The 13134-nt window shown below is 42.3% G+C and overlaps 1 protein-coding gene across 3 annotated transcripts in view; it reads left to right on the top strand.

Moving 5' to 3' along the window:
• polq (polymerase (DNA directed), theta) overlaps positions 1-13134 on the top strand; it is a 50274-nt gene that overhangs the window by 36594 nt on the left and 546 nt on the right. For 2 of the 3 annotated variants that reach the window (XM_060936111.1, XM_060936109.1), the window contains 12 exons: positions 13-153; positions 251-453; positions 4078-4318; positions 4432-4625; positions 4745-4879; positions 6741-6915; positions 7121-7247; positions 7339-7457; positions 7916-8100; positions 12400-12511; positions 12596-12949; positions 13017-13123. In XM_060936111.1, coding sequence (XP_060792094.1) covers positions 13-153; positions 251-453; positions 4078-4318; positions 4432-4625; positions 4745-4879; positions 6741-6915; positions 7121-7247; positions 7339-7457; positions 7916-8100; positions 12400-12511; positions 12596-12949; positions 13017-13123 — 2093 coding nt within the window. The remainder of the gene's footprint in view (positions 1-12; positions 154-250; positions 454-4077; positions 4319-4431; positions 4626-4744; positions 4880-6740; positions 6916-7120; positions 7248-7338; positions 7458-7915; positions 8101-12399; positions 12512-12595; positions 12950-13016; positions 13124-13134) is intronic. The other variant, XM_060936110.1, reaches the window with a different exon arrangement.

Genomic DNA, 13134 nt, shown 5'->3' with positions numbered 1-13134 from the left:
TTCTGTTTAAAGCAACGACCCCAATGAGGACCAAAAGAAAAGACGGCTTTCCCGTAAAAGGACATGAGAATCTGTTTGTAACTGGCTTATCTATATGCTGGGGAGGAAAGGATGCATATTATGTATCACTACAAAAGGAATTAACAGACACAGGTACTAAATGCACCTTTTAACTTTAAATCCTTAATCTTATTTTTAAAACAGTATTTGAATCATGTTTATTTAAAACCCTTCAAACTGATTTTTCCAGCAAATATAAGCGCAAGCTTAGCGCCACCTCCACTTGATGAAAATCTGCCAGTGGGAGAGAGGATGAAGGGCATTCAGGCCTGTGTGACAAGGTCCACTTCTGGTGCTGAGGGTGTGACTGTTGCTTATGACTATGTTCAGGTGTATAAAACTCTAGTCCTGGCCTGTGGACTTTCAATAACGGGGGTATTTGAGGACCCCAAGGTGAGAAATTCAGCAAATGTCATCCATGTGCATCTATCAAACAATGATTCCATATCAACAATGATTATACCACAGTGCTGATGAATTCTCAAATCTGATAAGTCAGAAGGTGTTGATTAATTTTCTATAACAGCAGCTCTGACAATAGTCAAAATCCTTGTAGGCAAGTCTTGCCACTCGGCAGCCATCTTGGTAACGCTCCTGGGCAGTTATTTCAGGCTAACAAGACCAAGCACCTACCTAAATGAATGAGGAGAGAGCAATCACTGCACCTTCAATGGCTACCGGGGCATAAAAACCGCCAGACAAATCTGATTAAAAACCGCTTAAAAAGTTTGGCGACTTTGCCCCAAAATAAGGTTTAAAAAGTGGTTCATCCCCCATTTACTTCTACAATGCATGCGCAACTGTGTGCTTACATCAGTGCAACAACACTTGTTATTGTTAAGCCACTTATTGTGGCTTAATGTGTTTCCTGGTTCGTCAGACGATTGGCTTTTTGGGGAGGGGGTGGGATATGTGTTTACAGTCTCCATGTTTGGATTTATGGACTTTCCCCATAGATTTCTATTCAGGATTCTTAAAGTGGGATGTCTCCTCCCTCATACCGTCTCCGCAGTAGTCCAAGCTAGGGCTGGGTGATATGATCATTTAATATCAATATCGTGATAAATTGTGTTGCAATACACTTTTTGGAGATATCATGGGTATCTTGATCTCTTTTTCAAACTTTTTTAAGAATAGAATGGCAAATTCTGATTGGACGCAGCTGATCTAATTTTCTGAATCTCATCTCATTATCTCTAGCCGCTTTATCCTGTTCTACAGGGTCGCAGGCAAGCTGGAGCCTATCCCAGCTGACTACGGGTGAAAGGCGGGGTACACCCTGGACAAGTCGCCAGGTCATCACAGGGCTGACACATAGACACAGGCAACCATTCACATTCACACCTACGGTCAATTTAGGTGGGGTTTACATTAGACCGTATCAGCGGATCATCAGATTAACGTTTTTAAAACGATTAGCGTGCACACAGCAACGCCAATACACGGATACGCTCAGCTCCGCAGGCATCCTGCGCTCCAAATCACTCCGCCCTGAACAGCGAGTGCCCTCTGGAGGGTGCGCACTCCGGCCCTGCGCAGCTCACAGAGCGCGCGAGTGGAGCGCACGAGCTGTGATTTGGGACTGAGCCGCTGTGTGTGTGATCTCGGTGCATGTCGGGTATGCGCGTCACTTACCACTTGCAAGTGGAAGGATGGCAAGCCTAAAGACAATCATAACTACACAATGGGCAGTATTTGTATCAGTATTTGCAGTATTTTCATACTTTTATACTCTTTAATGAAAGGTGATACAAGGCGGAAGTCCGCGCCGTTTTTCAGCAGTCGCATCACATGACCAACGCCAGCGAATCAGGAAGGTGGATGTCACAGTGACGTTGTCCAATGACGACGCCAGCTAGAGCTCAGCACAGCGTATCCGCGTATTCTCAATGTTTACACAGCACCGGACCAGACACGATCTGGATTGAATACGTGGACCCTGGCAGATTCCCGTTTCCCGGCGTTTCCAGGCGTTTTAATGTAAACGGACAGTGCATCCGCGAAGAAAACGAGACAGATACGGTCTAATGTAAACTTGGCCTTAGAGTCACCAGTTAACCTAACCTGCATGTCTTTGGACTGTGGGGGAAACCGGAGCACCCGGAGGAAACCCACGCGGACACGGGGAGAACATGCAAACTCCGCACAGAAAGGCCCTCACCGGCCACGGGGCTCGAACCCGGACCTTCTTGCTGTGAGGCGACAGTGCTAACCACTACACCACCGTGCTGCCCCATTTTCTGAACCATAAAATAAAAAAAAAATTGTGCGATATGATTGATTTGTAAAACGTATTTTTTAAAAATTAAAAGTATTTGATTTTTAAATTTTTACTCTTAAGTCAGTTTATTTTTATAGATATTGTTAGCAAACCTAAATATCGTGATAAATATTGTGTATCATAAAAAGGTCTTCAAGTATTATATGATTTTTTATTTTATTTTTTAATTTTTGTCATATTGTTTACCCCTAGTTCTGGCTGTAATTAAAATCACAGTTTTATAATAATGTCGTTATTCTAATAGTTATAACGTCTGTAGTAATAACTTGTTCACAGGGACTTGTATGGCAGATGCTCAGTATAACTGAAGCCTAATAACAAACAGATTAAAACATGTTCATTAACAAATGGAAAACATGAAGAGTTCCAGAAAGATGTTTTTGTATTATTTGTGGAAGGAGTCTCCGTTGTCAGCACTTTATAACTGTCAGTGGAAAAGCACTGGTAAAGCCCTTGAGTTTTACAGCATAGGAAAGGCTTGAGGGTTCCAGTTTCTCATTTGCATAATAGGTTTTGGTTTCTCATCTCATTTTCTTCCGCTTATCCGGGGCCGGGTCATGGAGGCAGCAGTCTGAGCATGGAAGCCCAAACTTCCCTTTCCCCAGACACCTCGTCCAGCTCCTCAGGAAGAACATCGAGGCGTTCCCAGGCCAGCCGAGAGACATAGTCCCTCCAGCGTGTCCTGGGTCTTCCCCGGGGCCTCCTCCCGGGGGGACATGCCTGGAACACCTCCCCAGGGAGGCGTCCAGGAGGCATCCGAAAGAGATGCCCGAGCCACCTCAGCTGATTCCTCTCGATATGGAGGAGCAGCGGCTCTACTCCGAGCTCCTCCCGAGTGACTGTGCTTCTCACCCTATCTCTAAGGGAGCGCCCAGCCACCCTGCGAAGGAAACTCATTTCGGCCATTTGTATCCGCGATCTTGTTCTTTTGGTCGTTACCCAAAGCTCATGACCATAGGTGAGAGTCGGAACGTAGATCGACCGGTAAATTGAGAGCTTTGCCTTTTGGCTCAGCTCCTTCTTCACCACGATGGACCGGTAAAGCGACCGCATCACTGCGGAGGCTGCACCGATCCGCCTGTTGATCTCACGCTCCATCCTTCCCTCACTCGTGAATAAGATCCCGAGATACTTAAACTCCTCCACTTGAGGCAGGACTTCTCCACCAACCCGAAGAGGGCAAGCCACCCTTTTCCGGTCGAGAACCATGGCCTCGGACTTGGAGGTGCTGATTCTTATCCCAGCCGCTTCACACTCGACTGCAAACTGCCCCAGTGCATGCTGAAGGTCCTGGTTTGAAGAAGCCAAGGTTTTGGTTTCTGTCTTAGTAAGTTCGAGAGAGCGGAAAAACAGGCTGATGAGTGAATGACTGACTGTTTATAGCTGATGTAATGTAAATGATAACAGGAACAAATTTTGTCTCGTGGACTAAACGTAACAAACTTGTACAAAGTGTCGGCCTTTAATTAAAAATCATTTATTGACATTGCTATAGTAAAAGATAAAACTTCAGGATGTGCTGTTATTGGAAAATAATCAACTTCAGGGTGGTAACGGTCCTCTGTTCACTTTCCTCAATTTGTATCACATTACACCATCATTGAGTTTAGTTTACTATAAGAGAAAACACGTAGTGTTTTATTCTTTACCTTGTGACAGTATGTAAGGAAATGTTTTCATTTAATTACCTGACCTGTCACTTTGTACTTCCTCTGAAATAGCTTTGTTAATTTTAGGTTGCTTGTTGGCTTCTGGATCCAGGCTCTGAGGAACGCACCCTTCACAACATGGTGACAAACTTTACTCCACAGGATCTGCCGTTGTTGGACGGAATTAGCCCAGGACAGGGTGTGGAAAGTCTGGGAATATATGGAAACCCAAGTCATTCTGGTCGATACAGAGCAGCCATAGAGTCTGTTCTTATCTTCAGAGTCATGACACAACTCAATGTGCTCATGGAAAAAGATGGCTTCTTAGGTGTTTATCACAAATTTTATGTCTTGTTCTATCATGATATTTAGTGTAGTTACTCTCTTAGTTACTGAATAGCTTGCTGTTTTGTTTTGTTTGTTTATTTGTTTGTTTCTCAGATGTATTCCAGCGAGTAGAAATGCCCACTCAGTACTGCTTGGCTCTCTTGGAGCTGAACGGTATCGGCTTTAGCGTCGCCGAATGTGAAGCTCAGAAAAATGTGATGCAGGCTAAACTCAGTGACCTGGAAAACAAGGCCTATCAACTAGCTGGACACAGTTTCTCCTTGACCAGTCCAGAGGATGTTGCTGAGGTCTGTGAATCTGGGCAAGCCTGATAAAACACTCTTCGTGGACTATGTGGTGTCTGAAATGACTATAGAATTTTCAGGGTTTTCCCTCCTCTTGAATGGGTATGCTGTGTAATTTCTAGGTCTTGTTCCTTGAACTGAAGCTACCACCAAATGGTGATTTAAATTCTCTAAGGAATAAAAAGACTCTGGGCTACACCAGGCGGGGAGGAGCAGGTGCTCGTGTAAAACTTTCCAAACAGTTTAGCACAACAAAGGTATTTTCCACAGTTGTTTTTCAATCATGTATTCAATTTAAACTATGAACTTTACCACACCCTTCAGTCTTCCCTTTTAAATATATCATTTACATATGAGGTCAGTTAGCACTGTCTCCTCACAGCAAGAAGGTCCTGGGTTCGAGCCCCGTGGCCGGCGAGGGCCTTTCTGTGTGGAGTTTGCATGTTCTCCCCGTGTCCGCGTGGGTTTCCTCCGGGTGCTCCGGTTTCCCCCACAGTCCAAAGACATGCAGGTTAGGTTAACTGGTGACTCTAAATTGACCGTAGGTGTGAATGTGAGTGTGAATGGTTGTCTGTGTCTGTGTCGGCCCTGTGATGACCTGGCGACTTGTCCAGGGTGTACCCCGCCTTTCACCCGTAGTCAGCTGGGATAGGCTCCAGCTTGCCTGCGACCCTGTAGAACAGGATGAAGTGGCTAGAGATAATGAGATGAGATATGAGGTCAGAAACTTCCATCATGACTTTTGTATGCAAAAAAAGAGAAAATATACCACTATTTTACTCCCCCCCCCCCCGTCTGTCACCATCCTCATAGTTGAGGGTCGGCGATCCAGGAATCCATCAGCTAGCTTCCCTGAATTCTCTTGGGTGATTATAGCACACCAGAGGGACCCAAACCCTCATCTGGTGGAGGGTACACATACACACGGGCAATTTTAGAGTAGCTAATCGACCTAATCTACATGTCTTTGGACTGTGGGGGAAAACCGGAGCACCCAGAGGAAACCCACGCAGACACGGGGAGAACATGCAAACTCCACACAGAAAGGCCCTCGTCAGCCACGGGGCTCGAACCCGGGAACCTTCTTGCTATGAGGCAACATTGCTAACTACTTCACCACCGTGCCGCCCATTTTATAATTTAGCTACAAAAAAAAAATAATTCCAAAAATGTCTAAAAAGAAATGAGAGAATCCACAAGCTGCTCAGAAAATGTATAAGAGGTTGGAGGAAGTGATAAATGCACACAGGTTATTAGACATTATTACACATACAGGACACTTTTGATGGAATAAAAACGTGTTCTAGTCCTTTCTAGTGGGTTTCATTCATTTGGTTGGATAGCATGCAATATTGTTAGCATATCGCTTATCCTACGTGTATTACGTCACTCTACCCAATGGAGAATGAGCATTGAAGATGGTTTGCAATATTGCATGGTTATCAAGACAGTATGACAGCACACATCGGAGACGTAAAACTTCCACGATTAGCGAGCGACTGTGACAATTTGTAAACAAGCATGGCAGCCAGGTTTGCTTCATTAAATACGAAAGATTGAGAGAAGTTTGAAAGAGAAAGACGCGTTGAACACCCAAAAGGAATGTGTATGTGCCGTATAATAATAATATTGGCTGGCATTTTTTTGTGGAATATATCAGGTAACTCATCTTTAATTTGTTCAATATCATGCTAGCTGAATGGAATATATCTGATATACCACTCAATGCCAGCCAGTATTATTTAAATACTGGCCCTATTCAGAATGGGAGATTTTGTTAATTTGATATTTTTGTCAACTTTAACATTTGACCATTTTTATGTAGAAGTATCTGTAAACCGAGCACATTAATTATCTTGCCACAAATTAGTTTTTTGTCTTCTTTATTTATTACCATTGTTATTGCAAATAGGTTTCGAAATGTGTAACATTTCATCTACACAATCTCCATTTCATTCAGTACAAGTGGTCTAGACCTTAATAAGTGTCTGTCTGGATTTCTCATAAATATTTGTTTCACTTCTGATTTCTCACACTAAGGTTTTCATTTGATTCACCCTCTTACAAATACTGCACCTCAACTCTGTAAAGACACACTTTCACTTTTGATTTAAATAGGATGTGTTGGAAAAGCTCAAGCCCCTGCATCAGTTACCAGTCATCATTCTAGAGTGGAGAAAGATGACAAACGCCATGACAAAAGTGGTATTTCCCCTGCAAAGAGAAAAGTGCTGGCACCCTAGACTGGAAATGGACCGAATTTACTCAGTATCTCAGTCCCACACAGCTACAGGTGTGAAACATTAAAATGAACTGTGGGTGGTAAAAAAAAGAGCAAGTCTAATTGCTTTTTTTTTTTTTTAAACCACCCACAATTTATTATGACCTGGATGACTGAGAATCTTCACAGACAACATTAAAATGACAATTCATGCTCAATATGATTTTAGCTTTGTCTTGTTTCAACAAATTAACAAACTTCTTTTTGTCTCCTGTAGGAAGGGTGAGCTTTACTGAGCCCAATATCCAGAATGTACCAAAAGACTTTGAAATCCAAATGCCAACTCTTATTGGAGAAAGCCAAGCATCACAAAATAACACGGCCATTATCTCAACTAAGACAAGGTGAGCCTCTGCGCTCATGGCAAAAGAAATTTTAAAATGATGTATGGTTTCTGTTGACTCTCACATCTTTGACATTTTTGTTTTTCCAAAGGGCTAAAATATCCCGGACACGCCATCAGTTGGTGTCACTGATCAAAGATTCAGACAGATCCCCAGAGAAGGGGATGCCTTTTTCTGTTAGCATGAGGCATGCTTTTGTTCCTTTCTCAGGTAAAGAACCTTTTTTTTTTTTTTTTGACAGATGCATAGAAGAGGTTTAGTAGCCCTGATTCATCAATATGCTTCTTGGGTGGCACGGTGGTGTAGTGGTTAGCACGGTCGCCTCACAGCAAGAAGGTTCTGGGTTCGAACCCAGCAGCCTTTCTGCGTGGAGTTTGCATGTTCTCCCCATGTCTGCGTGGGTTTCCTCCGAGTGCTCCGGTTTCCCCCACAGTCCAAAGACATGCAGGTTAGGTTAATATGGGACGGCCTTGGGCTGAGGTGCCTTTGAGCGAGGCACCTAACTCCCGACTGCTCCCTGGGCGCTGTTAGCATGGCTGCCCACTGCTCTGGGTATGTGTGTGCGCGCATGTGTGTGTTCACTGCTTCAGATGGGTTAAATGCAGAGAGGAAATTTCACAAGTGTGTGATGAATAAAGTTGTGCTTTCTTTTTTTCTTGTTTTAATAGGGGGATTAATTTTGGCTGCAGACTACTCCCAGTTGGAGCTGCGTGTTTTGGCTCACTTGTCCCATGACAGACGGCTTCTTCAGGTTCTCAACAGTGGCGAAGATGTTTTCAAAAGCATTGCTGCAGAATGGAAAATGGTACATCCCAAGACAGTTAATGATAGCCTAAGACAACAAGCTAAACAGGTGAGACATGGCTGTGCCCTGCGGAAGTCCCAGGGAATGTAGATTGCTGTCTAATTATGTAGGTAGTAATGCTGGTCTTGCTGGCTAAAACATGCAGTTCTTTCAGAATAGCTCCCTTTATTGTCTCAAGTCTGGTAGTTCTGGTCCCTCCCTGATCACCCCCCCTGCTTTTATCAAAGCAACGATTTCCCGAGCCTTTTTGAGTCCGAATAATCTTGTGCTTAGTTCTGCTCGAGGGAAGTCAATTGTGCATGCTCATGAGAATGTTAGGCCCACACCCTTACAGTTCTTGGATCGCTTTGCAAACTCAGCTGAAGTTTAAGCAATGGTTTTATACCACAGTGGTGCTGATTTCTTGATTTTGATTTGTCAGAACCTGATGATTCATTTTCTATAACAGCAGCCCTGACATGCGTGCAGCTGTAAATTACAGGCTTACATTAATACACTCTTCTAATACAACTCCGATTCCAAAAAAGTTGGGATGCTGTGTAAATAAATAAATAAATAAATATTTTTCACAATAGAACATGGACAACATATCAAATATTTAAGAAAATGTACCATTTTAAGAAAAAAAACCCCAAAACCTCAAAAAAGTTGGGACAAGGCCATGTTTACCACTGTGCAGCATCCCATCTTCTTTTAACAACAGTCTGTAAACGTCTGGGAACTAAGGAGACCAGTTGCTGGAGTTTTGGGAGAGGAATGTTGTCCCATTATCGCCTGAGCTAGGATTCTAGCTGTTCAACAGTCCTGGGTCGTCTTTGTCGTACTTTTTTGTTTCATGATGCACCAAATGTTTTCAGTTGGTCAAAGGTCTGGACTGCAGGCAGGCCAGTTCAGCACCCATACTCTTCTACTCCGAAGCCATGCTGTTGTAACAGATGCAGTATGCAGTTTAGCATTGTCTTGCTGAAATATGCAAGGCCTTCCTGGAAAAAGACGTCGTCTGGATGGGAGCATATGTTGCTCGAAAACCTGTTTATACCTTTCAGCATTGATGGTGTCTTTCCAGATGTGCAAGCTGCCCATGCCATAGGCATTAATGCACCCCCATACCATCAGAGATGCTGGCATTTGAACTGAGCGCTGATAAAGCAGATGGTCCCTCTCCTCTTTAGTCCAGGGGACGTGGCGTCCATGGTTTCCAAAAAGAATTTAAAATTTTGATTCGTCTGACCACAGAACAGTTATCCACTTTGCCTCAGTCCATTTTAAATGAGCTTTGGCCCAGAGAAGATGGCGGTGTTTCTGGATCATGTTCACATATGGCTTCTTTGCATGATCGAGCTTGAACCTGCATTTGTGGATGGCCCGGCGAACTATGTTCAGACAATGATTTCTGGAAGAGTTTCTGAGCCCATGCAGTGATTTCTATTACAGAATCATGGCTGCTTTTAATGCAGTGCTACCTGAGGGTCCGAAGATCAGGGGTATCCAATATTGATTTTCGGCCTTGTCCCTTGCGCACAGAGGTTTCTCCAGATTCGTGGAATCTTTTGATTGTTATGAACTGTAGATGATGATTCAAAATCTTCACAATTTTACGTTGAGAAACATTCTGAAATTGTTCCACAATTTGTCAACGCGGTTTTTCCGCAGATTGGTGAACCTCTGCCCATCTTTACTTCTGAGAGACTCTGCTTCTCTAAGATGCTACTTTATACCCAATCATGTTACTGACCTGTTGTCAATTAATCTAATTAGTTGCAAAATGTTCCTCCTGCTGTTTCTTTTTGCACCATTTACTTTTCCAGTCTTTCGTTGCTCCCGTCCCAACTTTTTTGAGACGTGTTGCTGCTGCCACCATCAAATTCAAAATGAGTTAATATTTTCATGAAATGGTAAAACATCTCAGTTTAAACATTTGACATGTCTGTGTTCTATTGTGAAAAAAATATGGGTTTGAGATTTTGCAAATCATTGCATTCTGTTTATTTACATTTTACACAGCATCCCAACTGTTTTGGAATTGGGGTTGTATGTGATAGTTTCTGTAGTAACAGCTAATTCACAGGGATCTATTGGGCGGGTGCTCCACGTATTCAAAGACTAGTAATAAATTGGTTTAAAAAATGTGTTGATTTAATAAGAAAAACTGTATGATATGCTGATGTTTTTTGTACGCTCATTTATGGAAGGAGTCTCTAGCGTCAGTGTTTTTATAACAGTACAGGAACACGAATGGCTTGTGGCCATAGGCGGTGGGTTTTGCAATTTCTTGTTAGCTCGGTTTTCTTATTAATGTTGCGAGAGGAAACGAGAGACTGGTGATAGCATGACTCAAGGGGTATACAGGAAGAGACTAGCAGCAATATGGTGACCAAAGACCATGGAATACCAATGAAATTCGGCAACTTGTGATGGGCTAAATAACTGTTGGGTAGGTACCGAATTAAAGTAATCGCAACTTTGAGGTGACTATGATTGGGATATACAGTTATGTGCAAAATAATAGCAGTCTAACATCACTAATGTGTTTAATTACTGATTTTGGCAGAAAAGATAATACAACATGGGAAAATATAGGTGTAGTAGAGTAATGGGCAACCAAAAGAATCAAGAATTGTGACATGCACTCTGCTAATTGGGTGCAATTGACTCATTTAATGAAAGGGGCGTGTTCAAATTAATAGTAGTGTGGAGTTCAATTAGTGAGGTCATTCATTTTGTGAAGAAACAAGTGTCAATTATGGCCCTTATTTAAAGAAGGAGGGCAGCGAATGTTGTACCTGCTGGTTTTAGCCCTTGCTCAGTGAGTAAAATGGGTCATTCCAGACATTGTACCGAAGGAGAAAGAACTTTGATCAAGAAGTTGATTGGAGAGGGGAAAACATATAAAGTGCAGAAAATAATTGGCTGCTCAGCTAAAATGATCTCAAATGCTTTAAAATGGCAAACAAAACCTGAAACACATGGTAGGGAAAGAAATACTACCACCTGTGTAGATCATAGAATAACAAGAATGGCAAAGAAGCATCCAATGATCAGCTCCAGGGAAATCAAAGATCATCTTCAGTTACCTGTGAGTGCTGCAATAATCAGAAGACGCCTATGTGAAGCCAAACTATTTACAAGAAACCCTCGTAAAGTACCATTGCTGAGAAAAAAGATGTGCTAAAGGTTACAGTTTGCCAAAGAACACACTGACTGGCCTAAAGAGAAATGGCGCAAAATTGTTCTTATTGGGTCTAAAGGCCACAGACAGTTTGTGAGACGGCCCATAAAGCCACAGTGCAGACTGTAAAACATGGAAGTGCAAGCATAATGGTTTGGGGACGTTTCTCATACTTTGGAGTCGGGCCCATTTATCGCATACCAGGCACCATGGACCAGTTTGAATATATCAAAATCCTGGAAGAGGTCATGTTGCCTTATGCTGAAGAAGAAATGCCCTTGAAATGGGTGTTTCAGCAGGGCAACGACCCCAAACGCAACAGCAAGCAGGCAACATCCTGGTTCCAGACCAACAAGATTGATGATATGAAGTGGCCAGCCCAATTTCCAGACCTCAATCCGATTGAGAATTTGTGGAGTGACATCATAAATGCTGTTTTTGATGCAAAACCCAAGAATGCGGAAGAACTGTGGAATGTAGTCCAGTCAGCTTGGGCTGGAATATCTCTTTGCAGGTGTCAGATGACTCCATGCCACACAGATGTAAAGCAGTTATCAGAAATAAAGGTTATACAGCTAAATATTAGTTCAGTGATTAACAGAAAAGCTAAATCTGTAAACAAATCAGTTTATACTGTAAATATTCAAGTTTGTAAATGAAGATGTAGACACTTTTTTTTTGAACAGCTTATTCTTTTTTGTTTCGTTTTCATTTGGAATTGAATGTGCTCCCAGTACCTTTGTGTATATGGAAATAAATGCTGCTATGAGGATTGAGCTTTTTCTCAGTTGTTTTAAACACACTTATTTATTTTGTACAAGATGGATACCAAGGCAACTAAAGGCCTGGAATATCCACTAGTGTCAGCTACAAAGCAATGGGTGATGAGCAAATCGTTTTGTGTGTTATGCTGTTTTCACATACTAAGTGATAATAGAAACAAACTTATTTCAGATGTTCCATAACATTAAATGTAACTATAAACAGACAAAGTACAAGGTGTCATTTTGTAATTAAAACACCATTTTAATCATTCACATATTGCAGTTGTATAAGAGGAATAAAATGCACACGCAAGCATGTTGCCACTACCATACACGCTACCTGACATTTTTAATATGATGTTTAAATTTTAACAATGTTCCATAAGCTAAATGAAGTTGTGCTTGTGTGTACAGATTTGTTATGGAATAATCTACGGCATGGGAGCAAAGTCATTAGGAGAGCAAATGGGTATCGATGAAAACGATGCTGCCTGTTACATTGAAACGTTCAAGTCCAGATACACAGGTAAAGTCTAGGATAGTTCTCAGATTTGGAATAACTTCTAATATAATTGCACCTTGTCATTCAGGGCTTTATTTTACCTCAAAGGTATACAAGCGTTTCTGCATGAAACTGTGAAGAACTGTAGTAAAAATGGATTTGTGAAGACGTTACTTGGCAGGAAGCGGTTTCTGCCTGGAATCAAGGCCGCAAACATGTACATTAAGTCTCATGTAAGTTTCTTTATTAGACCTCTTCAGAATGATGGGAAGAACAGCTTTTATTTTTTGCTTTCCAAGTTAATTTCTTCTATACTTCAGGCAGAGCGACAGGCTGTGAATACAACGGTCCAGGGCTCTGCAGCAGATATTGTCAAACTGGCTACTATCAATATCCAACGCAGACTGGAGATGGCTTTTCCTGATGTGCTGTTGTCACATCAGCATTACCCCAGTGGGACAGGTAAATCCTTCTGTCTCAAATGTGAAGGTGATCTTTTACGATATTCATGATTTTGTTCATTTATTAGACAAAGGACGGGGCAGGCTTCAGTCGAGACCTTCCCGTGGCGCCTTCTTTATACTTCAGCTACATGACGAGCTCCTCTATGAGGTTGCGGAGGAAGATGTTATCCAGGTATGCAGACT

Source organism: Neoarius graeffei, chromosome 12 (assembly GCF_027579695.1).
Source record: "Neoarius graeffei isolate fNeoGra1 chromosome 12, fNeoGra1.pri, whole genome shotgun sequence".
In the NCBI taxonomy this organism is placed as follows: domain Eukaryota; kingdom Metazoa; phylum Chordata; class Actinopteri; order Siluriformes; family Ariidae; genus Neoarius; species Neoarius graeffei.
Note: the sequence above shows the minus strand (reverse complement) of the source record. Positions and strands in the feature narration are given on the sequence as shown.